The 14,564-nt window shown below is 60.2% G+C and overlaps 5 protein-coding genes across 5 annotated transcripts; all 5 read right to left on the bottom strand.

Annotated features, from left to right (window-relative positions):
* Positions 1–411: 411 nt before the first annotated feature.
* On the bottom strand, positions 412–1,857 carry LPMP_161120 (hypothetical protein; the record flags this gene model as incomplete). The annotated part of the gene is made up of 1 exon (XM_010699338.1): positions 412–1,857. The coding sequence occupies one exon, from the start codon at positions 1,855–1,857 to the stop codon at positions 412–414; it is 1,446 nt and encodes a 481-aa protein (XP_010697640.1).
* Positions 1,858–2,725: 868 nt separating this feature from the next.
* On the bottom strand, positions 2,726–2,881 carry LPMP_161130 (60S ribosomal protein L39, putative; the record flags this gene model as incomplete). Its single annotated transcript, XM_010699339.1, has 1 exon — positions 2,726–2,881. The coding sequence occupies one exon, from the start codon at positions 2,879–2,881 to the stop codon at positions 2,726–2,728; it is 156 nt and encodes a 51-aa protein (XP_010697641.1).
* A 1,177-nt stretch (positions 2,882–4,058) lies between these two features.
* LPMP_161140 (coatomer delta subunit-like protein) lies at positions 4,059–5,666 on the bottom strand (the record flags this gene model as incomplete). The annotated part of the gene is made up of 1 exon (XM_010699340.1): positions 4,059–5,666. One exon carries the CDS (start codon positions 5,664–5,666, stop codon positions 4,059–4,061), a length of 1,608 nt encoding a protein of 535 aa, XP_010697642.1.
* Positions 5,667–7,042: 1,376 nt separating this feature from the next.
* LPMP_161150 (hypothetical protein) lies at positions 7,043–11,029 on the bottom strand (the record flags this gene model as incomplete). The annotated part of the gene is made up of 1 exon (XM_010699341.1): positions 7,043–11,029. The coding sequence occupies one exon, from the start codon at positions 11,027–11,029 to the stop codon at positions 7,043–7,045; it is 3,987 nt and encodes a 1,328-aa protein (XP_010697643.1).
* A 1,764-nt stretch (positions 11,030–12,793) lies between these two features.
* Positions 12,794–13,843, bottom strand: CYP13 (cyclophilin 13, putative; the record flags this gene model as incomplete). The annotated part of the gene is made up of 1 exon (XM_010699342.1): positions 12,794–13,843. The coding sequence occupies one exon, from the start codon at positions 13,841–13,843 to the stop codon at positions 12,794–12,796; it is 1,050 nt and encodes a 349-aa protein (XP_010697644.1).
* Positions 13,844–14,564: the final 721 nt, after the last annotated feature.

Raw genomic sequence — 14,564 nt, forward strand, 5'->3', positions numbered from 1 at the left:
GGCCACCGCTCCCCCTTTCAGTTCGCCCTCCACCACAGCCTGGAGAGAAAGAAGAACATCGGAGGGCGCAGAGGGGGGAGGGCCGAAAGACAGAATGGTGTTGGAGTGACACACCAGAGCGCTACAGAGCTGCAGCGGCGCGTGCACGGTGGTGGGGTGTGTGGGAGTGAGGGAGGGAGGGAGGGAGAGAGAGAGAACGAGCAGAGAAGTGTGAGCGCTAAGGACACACACATTGGTCGCCAAGAGTCGCGGCAAAAACAAAATAGGAAGGCAGCAGAGGAAGGCGGAGAGCCCAGCAGTAGAAGGAAAGGAGGGAAGGGGAAATGAAGTTGGGAAGAGGATGCGCTCTAGCGGCTTTCTCCACCACCACACGGTATGTACCCCCCCTCCCCCCCCCCACACACCCGTACATCAGAGGTACTTTCGAACTTGCGCATCCACGATTGCGGCGAGGTGGGCCAGTAGCGCCATGTTGCTCATCGCCATCGGCTGCTCCTGCCCGGCGACCGACGCAAGTGGTGACAATGCTGCTGCAGCAAGAGGCTCACCTCGAGGCCTCTTCAAGGTCCGTTCATCGTCGTCGCATGGCGAGTCTGCCAGGCAACAGTACCGCTTAACTTCGAGAACAGTATCGCGCACCTCTGCCACCTCTGCAAGGAAGAGGCGGAGGTCGGCACGCAGGGCGGTCGACGTGGCTGCGGATGCCAAACACGATGCAAGCGAAGGCGGCAGCGGCTCCGTGGACTGCTGGCGCTCTGGGCCTGCTGCGGTTGCGGCGGCGGCGACCAGGTACGAGAGGACCCGCACCAGAGAGGCGCAGAGTGTGCCCCACGACTCGCTGACGACGCTGCCGTTGCTACACCGTAGAGTACCCCCACCCTGAGACCGAGGCCTCTTCGTTCCGATCGTCTCCGTTGCTTTATACTCCATCCCTGCTAGCCTTGGGACCGCGCTGAGCTGACGTGGCGCATCGTCGGCGCCGGCACTACTCATATGTTGTCCTTCGATTACTGCCGACTGTGTGGGCGCTTGGCGCGTCTGTCTGTCGGGCCTGCACAGCAGCATTGCCTCCGCGCACTCCTTGGTCAGCGTCATGAGCCACGGCAGGAGGAGTCTAAAGCTGTTCGTGTTAACAGAGCCGAGGAGGAGTCGGTGGGTGACCGGCAGTGGGCACGTCGGGTCCAGCATGCGGTAGCGTATGAGCTGCGCAGGGGTGGGGAGCTGCAAAAGAGAAGGAGGTGTGTGAGACGTGCGCGCAACGTCTCTTGACTTATCGCTGATCAGCGGCAGTGGAACCGCAATGCTAGTTGGGAAGGTCCACGGTGGGGGATGGTCATCAGAGCACTTGTGGACCCTACAGGGGTCGTACGAGGAGGGATGCACATCACGCCGAGAGTTGTCACGCCCGCCCTGGCTCATCGTCTCGGCTGCGCTGGCGTTCCCGTCAGCATCCTCGCTGCTGCCGCCAAAGTCTGACGGAGATGCGGTGGCTGCCCAGAGCTGCAGCAGTTCCCCCAGTGAGTAGAAGACCATTCCTGGGTGCAGCTCCAACAACGATGTTGCCAATGGCAGGGCAAATTTTCCGGTGTCTGCGTGAAAACTCGTCGACCCTTCTGATATGGGTGAGCATCCAGCAACCAGGAAGCCGTTGTCGGTCCCCACCGCTGCCGCGGCTGCGCCTTGGCGCCACCACGAGAAGATACCCACTGCAGCTTCCGTGAGGCACTGGAGCAGATGACACTGCTGCTGGAGTCGCTGCTGCAGCTGCAGTTCTTCTCGGTAAACGCGCATGAGCTCTTGCTGCTGTGCGATGTGTGACATCGGAGCCGGGGGGGACGAGGAGGGAGAAAAACTCATGTGAATCGTCGGGGAGGGAGGGAGAGGGGGGGGGGGAGGATGTGTGAAGGAGTTTCGTGACGCGAAGGGTGATGCCGAAAGGGCCGTGAGTCAGGCGTATGTCTGTGTGTGTAGGTGTGCAGTGGCGAGCAAAGAAGGCGGTTGGGCAGAGAGGGGAGATCGTAGAAGAAGTAGATGCTGACAGGAGCGTAATCAGCTACAGCAGCTGGTCATGGAGACACAGCTCAACGACCCACACAAACAAGCAGACAAGCACGCTCACAACTTCTCGGATGAGAGAGGGGGAGGTGGGATCACTCAGCAATCGACGACAGCAACGAGGAGTGCAGAGGAAGACGCCTTGCCGATCCTGTCGGCCGAAGCAGCGGAGCGGGGGGGGGGTTGGCTGCGTTACCTTTTCTGTTTTCAAAGATGAAGATGAAGCGACGAAGGAAAAATGAAAGAGAGAGAGCGCCGACGCGCGCCTCGTGGGTGCCCAACAGGCAAAGACAGGGGTGTGAGCGAAGAAGGGAAGGGCGAGGGCGGCAGCGAGCCTCCACACCAACACCCCCAAGCGAGCGCAGATCCGCTGGTCACGCAGACAGCTGCAGACCAACAACCACGCACACGCACTCCGCGCTCACTTGTCAATCCCCATGCCATCCGCCACCCCCTCATTCGCATCCGTCGTACAATGCATCTTCTTTGGTCTTCTGGTGCTTCCCTCGCCTGCTTCTTCCGCGCAGTTCGCCTGCATGGGCTCACAGAGGAGGGAGAGGATGCAAAGTACACGTAAAGGAGAGGGCGTCCGCGCCCACATCTACGAACTCGAGTGGGAGAGACGGCAGTGGTGAGAGAGAGGGGCAGGGGAGAAGGCGGGCGGTCAATCTTAGTAGTTCAGCTTTGTGCGGCGCCAGTGGCGGCGCTTCTCGTTCCACTTAATGCGATTGCCCGTGCGAAGGCGAATCCAGTAGGGCACTGGCTTGTTCTGGTTCATCTTCTTCGCGTACTTCTTCTTCACCGCGAGGGGCTTGAAGCGGCCCATGATTGTGCGGTCGCGGGGAAGGGGAGGAGGTCGGTGTGGAGGGGGTTGTTGAAAGTGATGAAGGGTCCACCACACAGACGAAGACACACACACACGCACACGCACACGCACGAGGCAACAGCAGTGGTAGCGCTGATATGGCTCTCAGTCTCGCTCTCTATTGCACGGGTAGGTGGAGATTTTGTTGTTGTTGTGAGAGAGCCGAGGCGTATGTGAGTGTGTGTGTGGATGGATGAATGGATGGGTGAAGAGGAGAGCGGGAAGGGGGGAGAGGGTGATGAGAGGATGACACACGAAAAGTAAGCATGTCGTGGCCACGTCGGAAGCAAAGGGAGGGAGGGGAGAAGGGAAAGCGACGATGTGCATGTGCGGCTGCGGCTGATGCTGGTGGAGCTGCTGCAGAAACCCTGACTCCTCTCTGGCTTACAAGGCAACGAGAGAGAGAGGCGGCTGTAGAGCATGTGACGTGCAGCATACAGGAGAGGGGCTGCATCGGTGGGTTGGGGGTGAAAGGGTGTGCGCGATGGTGGTTGCTCCGCGTGAATATGTGCAGACACCCCGTGCTACGCCCTCTCTACCATCTCCTGCAGCTTCCATCCCACTGGTGGAGTGCGGTCTCACCGTCTCTTTAGTGGCGTTCTGGAAGGGTCGCCCAACACCAAAAACACCAATGCGGCCAGCGAACAAGCAAAGCACAGTTGCATACGCGTGCACACACCCACACCCACACACTCACGCAGGCATGTCCAAGGCCAGTGACACCCTCTCGCGTGCTCACACGTGCACATCCTACTGGGAGGCAAGTGGAGCGAAGAAGGGTGGGTGGGTGGACGGTCATTGAAATATAGAGCACACCGAGGAAGAAAGGGAGGCGACGACAAGACAATGACAACAACAGAAATGAGGTCGGGGTGGGGAAAACACCGCAACATGGGCTATGCACGCCACCTTTCACCCACCCACACACACACACACGAGTCCATCTCGCCCCCCTTCTCCTCCCGTCCTGTCGCTTACGCCGCCAAGCAGCTTTTCCCTAGTCCCTTCTCCCCCCACCCCCAAGCGGTGAACAAGGGAGTGGAAGGCCCGACATGGCCGCTTGCAAGGGATAGCGAGAGGATATAAAATGCACACATCTGCTAATGATGGGCGACTCGTTCACGTGGCTAACAGCTCGTTACTGCACCAGCACACTGTCGCTCACTAAGCGCGACTGTTGGCTGAAGTGCACCGCTTGGCCGGTCTGGGTTGACACCACCTCCATTACACCAACGTGCGCGATGACGACTTGCGAAGAAAGTGCGACGTGGATCGGGAAGAAGAGCTCCTCACCGTTGACGCCGTGCTCGTTGTCCACGGTGATCTCTATGTTGCCGTTCGCGTTCTGGTGACCATCCACGACGTCGATTGTCCAAATCACGTGCTGACCGTCCACCACCTGGTACGTGCCCGTCGATGGTTGCACATCGTGCGGGCTGGCGCCGTAGAGGGGGATGGCCAAACGCACCGGCTGCAGTGGCGCCATGTTCGGGTCAGCCAGCTCGTACTCGATCGTAATGCTGCTTGACTCCGGCCAGCAGGTGAAGCTGATCGGGGCAGTAATGGAGGGGTCGGAGAGACGCCACCGTAGAATGGTGACCGGCTGCTGGACCGGGAACGGCTTGCCATCCGCCATGGTGAGCACCTGGTCACTGGCAAACAGCGTCTTGTTCACCTTTGCGTGCGCACGGAACGTAAAAGCTTCGCTCACCGGTGCCAACATGAGCTTGATGTGATCGTGCTGCGGGTCCGCCACGAGAACGGTGAGCTCACCCTTGATGTCTATTGACGTCGCCTCGCCATCGCGTTGCAGCGCTGCGCTCATCTTTTCTTCAATGGTGATGTTCACCGCCTCCTGCGGTACCACGGCAACAGGCAGCTCCATGGCGTTATGCCTCATCACCCCCAGCTCACTCGCCCCACCAGGAGCGCCTGGCGCCTGAGATGCCGGAATGCCCATCTCCTTCTGGATCTTGCTGCTGATGTCGGCTTTGCGTGCCTTGCTAAGGCACATACCGCTGCGCGGCGCTGTAGACATCTTAAGGGGGGCGGACGTGTGCGAGTTCATCACCGCTGAAGGCGCCGGGTACGTCGTCTCCATGCCACCGTCACTGGAGTACATGCTCATGCTGCCACCAGCGATAGTGCTGCTGCCGAAGCCGCCGTAGTTCGGGTCGTCAGAGCTGATGCCGCCGTACGCGCCACCAGATGGGCCGCCGCCAGACATGCGCCGCTCGCGCATCTTGCGCGCGTGCTCAGCCGTAATCTTCTTCGCCTCTGCCATTTGCCGCTGCTTCTCCTCCAGTGCAATGCGTTCCTCGTAGGAGTCCATCCCGAGGTACACACGAATCTGCTCCACTGTGCTGTTCTCACGCTTTCCACACACCACTACCTCGTCGAGGGCGAAGAACACCTCAAACGAGTGAGCTTCCAGCGAGGCCTCTGTGATGCCCTCGGGTATGTACTCAGGAATCAGCCGACCCATGAGCTGCAGCGTGGCCAGGTCCTCGACGATGTTGCTCTTCGTTGTTGTGACCAACACCAGGAAAAGCTCCTCAATGGGCTGGTAAACGTAGCGCACCGTGCCGGCGTCGATGTACGTGACTTGCTTGTTCATGGACGACTCGAGCAGCCGCGGAAAGGCAGAAAGAAGACCTTCGATGCGGACGCGGCTGATGTCGGTGAATTGGCGCGCGAGCACGATGCGGCCCTGCTTGCTCACAACTCCGGCAGAGATGACAGTCATTTTCGCGACCAACGGCAACTAGGGGAAGGCGTGCAATACTGAGGGAGAGAGGGAGCAATGCGACAGCGAAGGCGAGGGGCGTTAGACCACCGATCGTGTGTGTGTGTGTGTGTGTGTGTGCCCGCTGGAAACAAACGAATAGGGGACACCCCAAAAAAAAAAAACAACCTAAATGACACGCTGGTGCAATGCGCGGCTATGGCGGATGCTGCTGTCCGTCGTCGTTGTCCGTTGTCGCACCCGTTGTTAAAGGGGGCCCCCATGCGATAGTGTGGTGTGGGAGGCGTGGAGCAAAAGGCGCAGGCAAGAGAGAGAGAGGGGGAGCACATCAAGGAGATACGCATAAGGAGAGGAGCTATACACACACATATATATAGATGCCTGCCTTCACCTGCTGAACGACGCGCGATGCAGCCGCCTCAGCTTGCTCTCTCACCATTGAGAAGGACCATACGCCTACAGGCACCCTTTCCTTCTACCAAAAGATAGCAATGGCTTGCACAGTGCGTAGGGGGTAGAGGGTGGAGAGTAGGAAGAGACGGTGAAGGAGCCGTAAGGATAAGAGGTAAGTTGCCCCTCTCCTCTTCCTCCTTCATCTGAGCCCATCGGCTTTCCTGAGAGAGACCCGGTCTTCAGCTCTTCCATGCCTTGGTGTTAACGACACGTCAGACCTTCCACCCTCTTCCCCCTCCTTCCCCCCTCTCTCTCTCTCTCTCGTTAGCTTCGTCGTGAAAAGCTTTCTTCATCAAGCACACAGCCCACCCTATACGACGACACCCGCGCACCACCGAAGGAGGGAGGAGGGGGTGTGTGGAGGAAAAGAGAAGCCAGCGAAGTAGAAAATCCCACTACGCCGATGAAGCGAGGAGGACGAAAAAAAAAAGGCGCAGTAATCTCGCATTTATCACCCTCATCAGCCAGCGGCCAGAGACCACTGCAGTTGCCTCCTCCCCCCTTCCCCCCTTCACGCTCGCGCAGGCGCCTACACGAGAGGCATACGGTGTTTTTCTCCTCCTCGACATGAAAGAGAGCGCGGCGGCGGCGGTGGCAGAGCACAGAGAGGGAGAGGCCCGATTGGAGGCGCTGCGACGCAAGGGAGGGGGGGCGTCTTCGCCTCTCGCACTTTTCTCTCAACGCTGACGCCTATACGCTGAGGGCGACCGATTAGGCCCAACGCACGAAGGGTGTCGGTGGCGGCGGTGTGTGTAGTGGGAGGGAGGGGCGGGCAGACGAGGCTGGCGAGCCTCTTTTGCCTTCTTCCCCCCTCCCTCTTGTGCGTGTCATCGCCGGCATGGCACCTTCGCTACTCACGTCGGAGGTGGTGACGCGTCGTTTGGCGCGACTGACTCGCCCGTGGGGCAGCGGTGACTGTCAGTTCATCGTTGCTTCGCTGCGCCTTGAGGTTGCTCAGTGGCGGAAGGGTGGAGGCCTGGCTGCGGCTCGGTTGTCACCATCGTAGGCATGCTGACGTGGATCGACGTGGGATTTACCTCGCCGTGTCGCTCATTCTCCGTTGCTGTCTCATCCGCTGTGGCCGCCACGAGCACAGTTATCACCCCAGCAGCCGTCTTCGGCCCAGTGGTGTCTGGCGCAAGGGTGGAAAGATCGGTCATGGACACCGCAGCACCCATGTGCAGCCCAACGTTCACGCTTGGCGGCACCGCGGGTGAGGGCTGTGCTAGCGACACACCATGGCAGTCCATCAGCTGTGTGTGCTTTGCCTGGAGCGCGTCTCCCCTGCCTTGATTGGGATCGTTGTTGTCGTGATTCGCCATGTCGTCGTTCCCGTCCTCGCCGTCGTACTCCTCGTTCATGCCGACGGAGCCCCTGTACGCATACGCATCCTCCTCAAACCATGTCATCCCGCGGTCCCAGTACCGCTCCACCACGAAGTCTGTGCCTTTCATCGCTCGCAGCTCAGCTGCGGCGTTGATGATGGCGAGCCGCTGATGCTTCGGCTGGTAGCGCATGGTCATGCCGGGCTTACGGGGCAGGAGGTGACTCAGGAAGGGGTTCCGCGTGGCGTCGAAGAGAAGCTGGTTTAGCGTGACGCGCTCGTAGCTGTCGAGGGCGCCCTCCTCCTGCACCACGCTGTTGCGGGCGTTGGGGCTGCATCGCTGCTCCACTGCGTCGGCTTCGGTCATGTACGGGTTGTCAGAGTCATCATGCAGCTGAGAGGGAGGGGCTGCAGCGCCAGCCGATGCAAAGAGAGGTGAGGCGCGGTCGTTCGTGTCTGTGCTGCCGCCAGACGCCGCCGTGGCACGTTTGACCGGGCAACGGCGCCATGGCGTCGTAATTGTCAGCGCCGACGTCGCCTGCGGCCCCGCGTGGTGGCTGCGGAGGCGGTTGGCGTCCCGCGTAAAGTGTCGCGCATTCGCCAGCGACGCCGTCCACTTGTCGGTCTGCACGTAGACGTAAACCGTCAGCGCCACACCGGTGCTCAGCGCCAGCGAGCACATCACAACACCGCCCTTGTGACCGCGGAGGCTCATGAGGAGCACGCCGCACGTCTCGGCAAAGCAGTACAGCCACATGACGCAGCGGATAACCTGCGCCGCCATGCCAAAGTCGGTGCAGTCGTGCGCCGGCGACAGAGTGGGGCGGTAGCGGTCGTACTGCTTCGCGCGCTGACTCCAGTAGCGTACAAAGAAGTAGCAGACAACGAGGAGGCCCAGCAGCGGCGCTGTCATGTGGTAGAGGAGCCCCATGGAGAGCACCATCAAGTCGAAGCTGAGCAGCCGCGGGAACTCAAACTCACAAGGGAGAAAGAGGGCATCGTAGTTGCGCTGGACATGCGCCCGACCGCGGAGGAGCAGAGCTTTCAAAATTCCTACTGGGTCAAGCATGTCGACCCACGTGGAGAGGCATGTGGCAGTGATGACCTTGGCGTAGAAGTAGCCGTTGCTTGGCGAGATGCAGGAGACAAAAAAGTTGATGATGGCGTCCTGGTCGGGCTTGGCAAGGATGTCTGCGAGGCGGCTCACGGCACCTTGGAAGGCAGCCTGAAAGATAACGGCTGTCACGACCATGAAGACGTACTGCAGGTAGAGCTGGCCGCCGTCGCACTCGGCGCGGTTGAAGGCGCCCATCGCGCGGACCATGAAACGAATGATGTGCGGCAGGGCAACGTTGAGGAGGGCGAGGGCACCGACGGGCAGGTAGGCATTGATCAACGACCGCAACCACTTCGGCAGCTCGGCGTACTTGCGCAGCACCGTGATGCTTGAGATGGTTGACAGCTGCTCCAGCGAGCCCAGGATACTGATCGGAATGGACCAGGTCAGGATCAGAAAGACGTACAGCACAAAGATGAGGAAAAAGCGCACCCAGAGCACGCAGCGGCCGGTGGTGAGACTGCTCTGGAAGATGCGGCCCGGCGGCCCGGCAATGGTGGCGGTCAAGGGCGAGAAGAGACCGCCAAAGCGAGCTGTGAAGAGCTGTCGGAATTCGTGTGCGCACAGTGCGTCTTTGAATACAACGAAGGCCGCGCCAGCGACCTGCTGCTGTGGCACCCGCTCCAGCGCCATATTCATCTCCCGCACACAGCGGAAAAAGACAGCCTCGTAGTACGGCACGGCCGGCGTCTTGTCGCAGCAGCCAGGAAATGGGGCGCGCATCATCAAAACTGCATCGCTCCCGTTGTCAGCGTAGTTGCCGTGCGCAGCTGCCACCTCGCTGAGGACAACATCATCGCTGCTCACCACCACATTTGACGCTCGCCCTGGAAAGAGTCGAACGCCGCCGCTGCTGCTGACTCGCCGCGTCGTGGCAGATGCCCGTGTCTGGTGCCGCAGCATCAGGCGACGCCGCAGCGCCTTCTCGTCGGCGATGGCTTCTTGCAAGTTAGCCATGGCCGCCTCAGTCTCTGCGATGATTTCAAGCGTTCCGAGCGGCGGTTCACGCGTGATCAAAATCTGCTCCACGTTTTCTGGCTTTGTGAAGGCGGCGTCGGAGCGGCGAACGACGTAGTAGTGCATGCCAGTGGCGGAGAAGAGGCAGTTCAGCCCTGGACACTCGCACACAGTGTAGCTGCCCTCATTGTCATCCACCTCGGCGAAGTCGCCGCTGTTGTCGAGCGGCGCTGGTGGATTGCTCGTGGCTCCGCCACCCTGCGAGCGGGCTCCGGTGCTGGGGCTCGATGTCGCCGTTGCAGACAGCGAGTTTGACGTTGAGGGGGACGGCAAAGCATCCGGGAAGTACACAGAGAGCTTAAGGAATGCCTGGCGAAATGCGTGGTCAGTGCGGACGTCGGTGGAGTCGATCCCGCGAACACACACGACCCGGTAGCCGAGCGCGTGACGCATTTGGTTCGCCATCACGGCCTCGGCATACTTCCCCACATTCTTGAGATAAAAGAGAGTGAGGCCGACAAGCACTACGCAGAAGCACAGGTTCAGCATCCCCACCCCCGTCCACCTCGAGCTGCGTGGGTTGATGTTCAGGACCGTCAAGTCGTAGAGGCCGTGCAGCGCCACTACACCACACCCGAGACCGTCACCACGGTAGTAGCAGTACGGCTTGCGCAGCTCGCACTCCGTCTGGTTGTTGTCCTGGCTTTTGCAGTCGTGAATATCGCGCTGAATGAGAGTGCTCTCCATGTAGTCGTCGTTCTGCGCAATCACCATGATCCACACGGTAAAGATTTCACCGAGGAACATGAGGGAGAAGAAGAACTTGAGGGTGAAGAGGTAGACGGCGACGAGGGGGTCAACGGCGGTCTTGGGTAGCGTCGTCAAAGATCCTGTTGTGTCGGGTGATCGGGGCCGGCTCCATGACTCTTCCACGGCTCCGTAGTACCGCGGTGAGGGCTTGCCCCGGGGAGAGAATGCTGACGAACCCGCCGCAGCTGAGGCCTCGTCTCGGCTGTCGCCCTCCGACTCTGGTCGAGCAAAGCGACTCCTGTTTCGGTGCCGATACGCGGAGAAAGGCGGCGCCCAAAGTGGTACGAAAGAGCGATCGCTTGTCTGCCGCGTTGGGGAGGAGGGGGTCTGGTAGTGTATCGGCGAGAGCGCGCTGTCTTTGCGGTCGCGAAGCGACGGCTCCTCGATACTGATCCAGTCTTGCCACGTTGGCCGAACAAAGAAGGTGGAGAGAAACGGCAGACTGATGCCAAGCCGCTTGCGTCGTGTGACGGAGTGGCCATTGCTGCCGTGTGGATGTATCGTGTGCTCGGCGAAGACGGTTTCAGTGAGCGGTGAGGGCGGTGGCAGCGACACATCGAGCAAGCCCTCCCGCGCTACGCGCTGCCCAGCTGCGACGGCTGCCGCAGAGGCGGCATTCGTGAGCGGCGTTGGCTCGATAGTGTGGTTCGGTCGATAGAATCGCTTGATCCAGAGGATGGGGGTATAGTAGAGGAATGCCATGCACCCGCCGAACACGGCGAGTAAGGCGCCGCCGACGATGAACGATACATAGATGCCTTGGTCATCGTACTTGGCATTGGCGGGGAGGGGGGCTAAGTCGCTCATGGTGGAGGAGTCCTAGCAGAAACACAGAAAGGAGAGGAGGGGGAGCTAAGGAGGCTGGGCTGCGTTGTTCAGTGTTGCACGTTCACGCGACTATCGACACCCACACGCAGAGAGGGGGGGGGGAGCTGAGAGAGAAGGGCGTACTTTCCAAGGTGTTCACCTACTCACACTGCAAGAGAGCGACGAACGATCTACAGAGAAAAAGAGAGGAGCGGCAACCAACGGCGACCGTGTACAACGACAGCAGTCGGCAGTGCGATGGTCACAGTAGCAAAGCGCAGCACGGCCACTGCCACAAGAGAGAGAGAGAGAGCGATAACGAAGTCCGAGCAGAATAGAGACACAGATGACTGCATAGGGCGCAGGAAGGAGGGGAGGAGGAGGTAAGGGGAAAAAATGACGCGCTACACAGAAGGGAAGAGGCGAGACAAGAGGTCAGGGGAGGGGGGGGGTGCGGGGTCAGCAACAGCTGCGAAGGCGATGGCCGTATGGGGAGGGGTTGAGAGAGCGAGCTGGATCGGGTGTGTAGACGTAAGAAGAGAGAGAGAGAGTAAGCGAAAGGGTCGCTGGTACCTTCACCGTAGGGTCCGCTATGAGTGATGGTGCGTCCGCTGCGAGAACAATGAAAGCGCGCGGCAGTGGCGGAGCGGGGGGAGGGAGGGAGCAGTGCGCGCCTAAGGTGGTCACCAATGCTGCGCCCGCCTACGCCACCACGCCCACACGACGGGGTGGAGTTATAATAGAGGTGAATGAAAAGGGGGGGAGGGGGAAATGTGATCGGATGACTAGGATACGAGTGCGGATGGACGAAGAAGAGGAACAGGGAGGGACAGATCGATGACAGCGACAGGCGGTGCGTCGCTGCGACTCTGACGGAAACTGCAAGATGGTGGTGGTGGTGGTGGCGGATAGCGAGAGAGAGAGAGAGAGACGCCACAAAGAGAGGGAGAGCCATGGAGAGGGGGGAAGGAGGGCGGAGGTGCAGTCGCGTGATGCTCAACACACACACACACCCAGATACGTGAAACATACATAGACGGTGCCACCGCGACTCGAAAGAGAAAAGAGGTGGCGGGGGAGGAGGGAGGGGTGTGGTGAGGCAAGGGGCACTGCTGCTGCTGCTGCTGCGTCTACCTTGAAGAGTGTTCACCTCCAAAGAGAGAGGAAAGGGTACCTACGTACGTGCGTGTGGGGTATGTGTATGGCCTGCCGCTGAGAGGTTGCTTGGGCTCTTTTCGTTCGCCTGGTTTCAGTTTCTTATACATACTTGACGACTGTGTGCGACGATGCACGTGTGTCTCTCTGTGTGTGCGTGTGTGTGCACTCCCGCCCACCCTCCCTCTCTTTCTCTGTGAGAGTACGCGAGAATGCGCAGAGGACCGACTCGATATCGGTGGAAACTCCAGCTGGCAATGCCACCCTCGCGCAGACCCATGAACAACGGACCCACACACACACGCACACGCATGCGGAAGGGAAAACAGAAGAGGAAAAGGACGCCGCTTCTGGGCAACTGCGCATCTCATTTTGTCGCACACAAACAGAGCGGGCGGCGGTGAGGGGTGATGGCAAAAGAGAGGAGCGGGGATGGGGCCAAGAAGAACAGGACAGCAGTCAGCCCGACACGGTAGCTGCTGCTGCTGCTGCTATTGCTTCGACTCACAGCTGATACATTACATGCTTTGCATGCCTCCCGGCTGCCTCCGACGTCGCAGTCGACCTTTTCTTCAACGAGCTCTTCAGCGCCTGCATGGGGGACATCGAGGAGGCCACCACGGCTTGGTGATGCTGCAGTTGGGGTTCAGGCGGGTGAGTACGTCGAGATACAGCTATCTCTGTAGGCGCTTCTCCGACTGTAGCGGACCGCGTGTCGGCTGCGGGAGATGCCAGCGCCATCTCCGTCGCTGATATCGCCATCGACGCTTGGGATGCTGCAGCGGCAGACGACGACTCTGCCGATATCCTCGTCGGCGCCTCTCCTTCGCCACAGTCTACTACCACGGCGTACTTAGACGGGTTCCCATCGACATCGCCGAACGGGGCAACGAGAGCCATGAAGGCGTCGAGGCCGCGCACGACCCGGCCGATGCAGCAGTGGCGACCGTTGAAGGCGCGCTCGTGCGCCGCCGAGGTGGTAATGAAGAACTGCGACCCATTCGAGTTGGGGCCGTTGTTCGCCATGGACACGAGACCAATTTCGTTATGGCGTCGCTTCTTAAACTCGTCCACCAACCAAGTGCGCCCAGCACTGCTGTAGCTGTTCGTGCCACCGGGCTTCACGCGCATGGTGATGTCACCCCCCTGGGCGCAGTAGGAGGGTATGATCTTGTGGAAGTACGTGCCGCAGTAGCTAGGGGTGAGGCCCTGATAGCAGTAGACTTGGCCCTGTCGCGTTGACGACTGCCCGTTGCAGAGGCGGCGAAAGTTTGCGCAGAGCTGCGGGCACTCGTCGTCGAAGAGCTCTATTTGAAGACACAAGCTGGTTTCTTCGGGGGGGCCGGCGCCGGTGGTCGAGGCGAGCAAGTCCTGGCGGCCCTGCAACTGCGTGCCGGACAGCGATGGGACAACGGGGAACTGCGTAAAGACCGCCAATTCCATCCAGCACGTAGTGTGGGCTGCGCGTGTGATGTGGCTCGCGTAGCGGGTACCCGAAAGTGCGGAGCTGGGTGTCACTGTGCCCCCAAGAGATTTCATCGACAGTTGGTTCATCACGTACGTTACAGCACTGCAAATTTACGCGTGTGCGAGTTAGTGTGCCAATGAAGAGAGAACGTGAAGGAGGCGGGGTGGGGTGGGGCGGGGGGGGGGGACCGGCTAAACCGGGGCGAAACATGAAGACACGCAGCGAATAGGGCGGCAGCGATGCAAGGCGCTGAGCAGAGAGACAGAGGAATATGGCCCACGAAGGAGGCCGAAAAACGACGACACAAAAGGCGTGTCCGGTCATATCAGGGGTGGGGGTGGGGAGTGGGGAAGTGGCGAGGAGAGAAAGAGACCGAACACTCGAGAGGGGTGTGCGCCGGGAGAAAGCCAAAGGGGCTCTGCAGCACACCTCAAGCAGACGCGCCTGCTAGCCACGTTGAGGCAGTCGATGTGCACACACACACACACACGCCGCCATTCTCTCTCTACACCCAGAGAGACAAAGAAGCAGCCGCACTGGGGCCCAAGGCGAGCACGTGATGCTTGTGTGTTCCGACTCGTTACAGGCATGCTTCTCTCGCAGCCCCACTCCTGCCCCCTCTCCTTCCCTCTCTCTCGCATATGGCCAGGTGGCTCTTTAGCCACAGCAGACGAGGGCGCGAAGGAGCGTGGAATGGTGGTGGTGGTGGGGCGTTCCTATTGGAACTCTCTAGGAGCTTCGCATCCAGGGTAGTGGGCAGGAGGTCCTGCGTTTCAGCGGTGACGGTGCTCCTCCACCTCCACCTCC

This window comes from Leishmania panamensis, assembly GCF_000755165.1.
Source record: "Leishmania panamensis strain MHOM/PA/94/PSC-1 chromosome 16 sequence".
Classification (NCBI taxonomy): Eukaryota; Euglenozoa; class Kinetoplastea; order Trypanosomatida; family Trypanosomatidae; genus Leishmania; species Leishmania panamensis.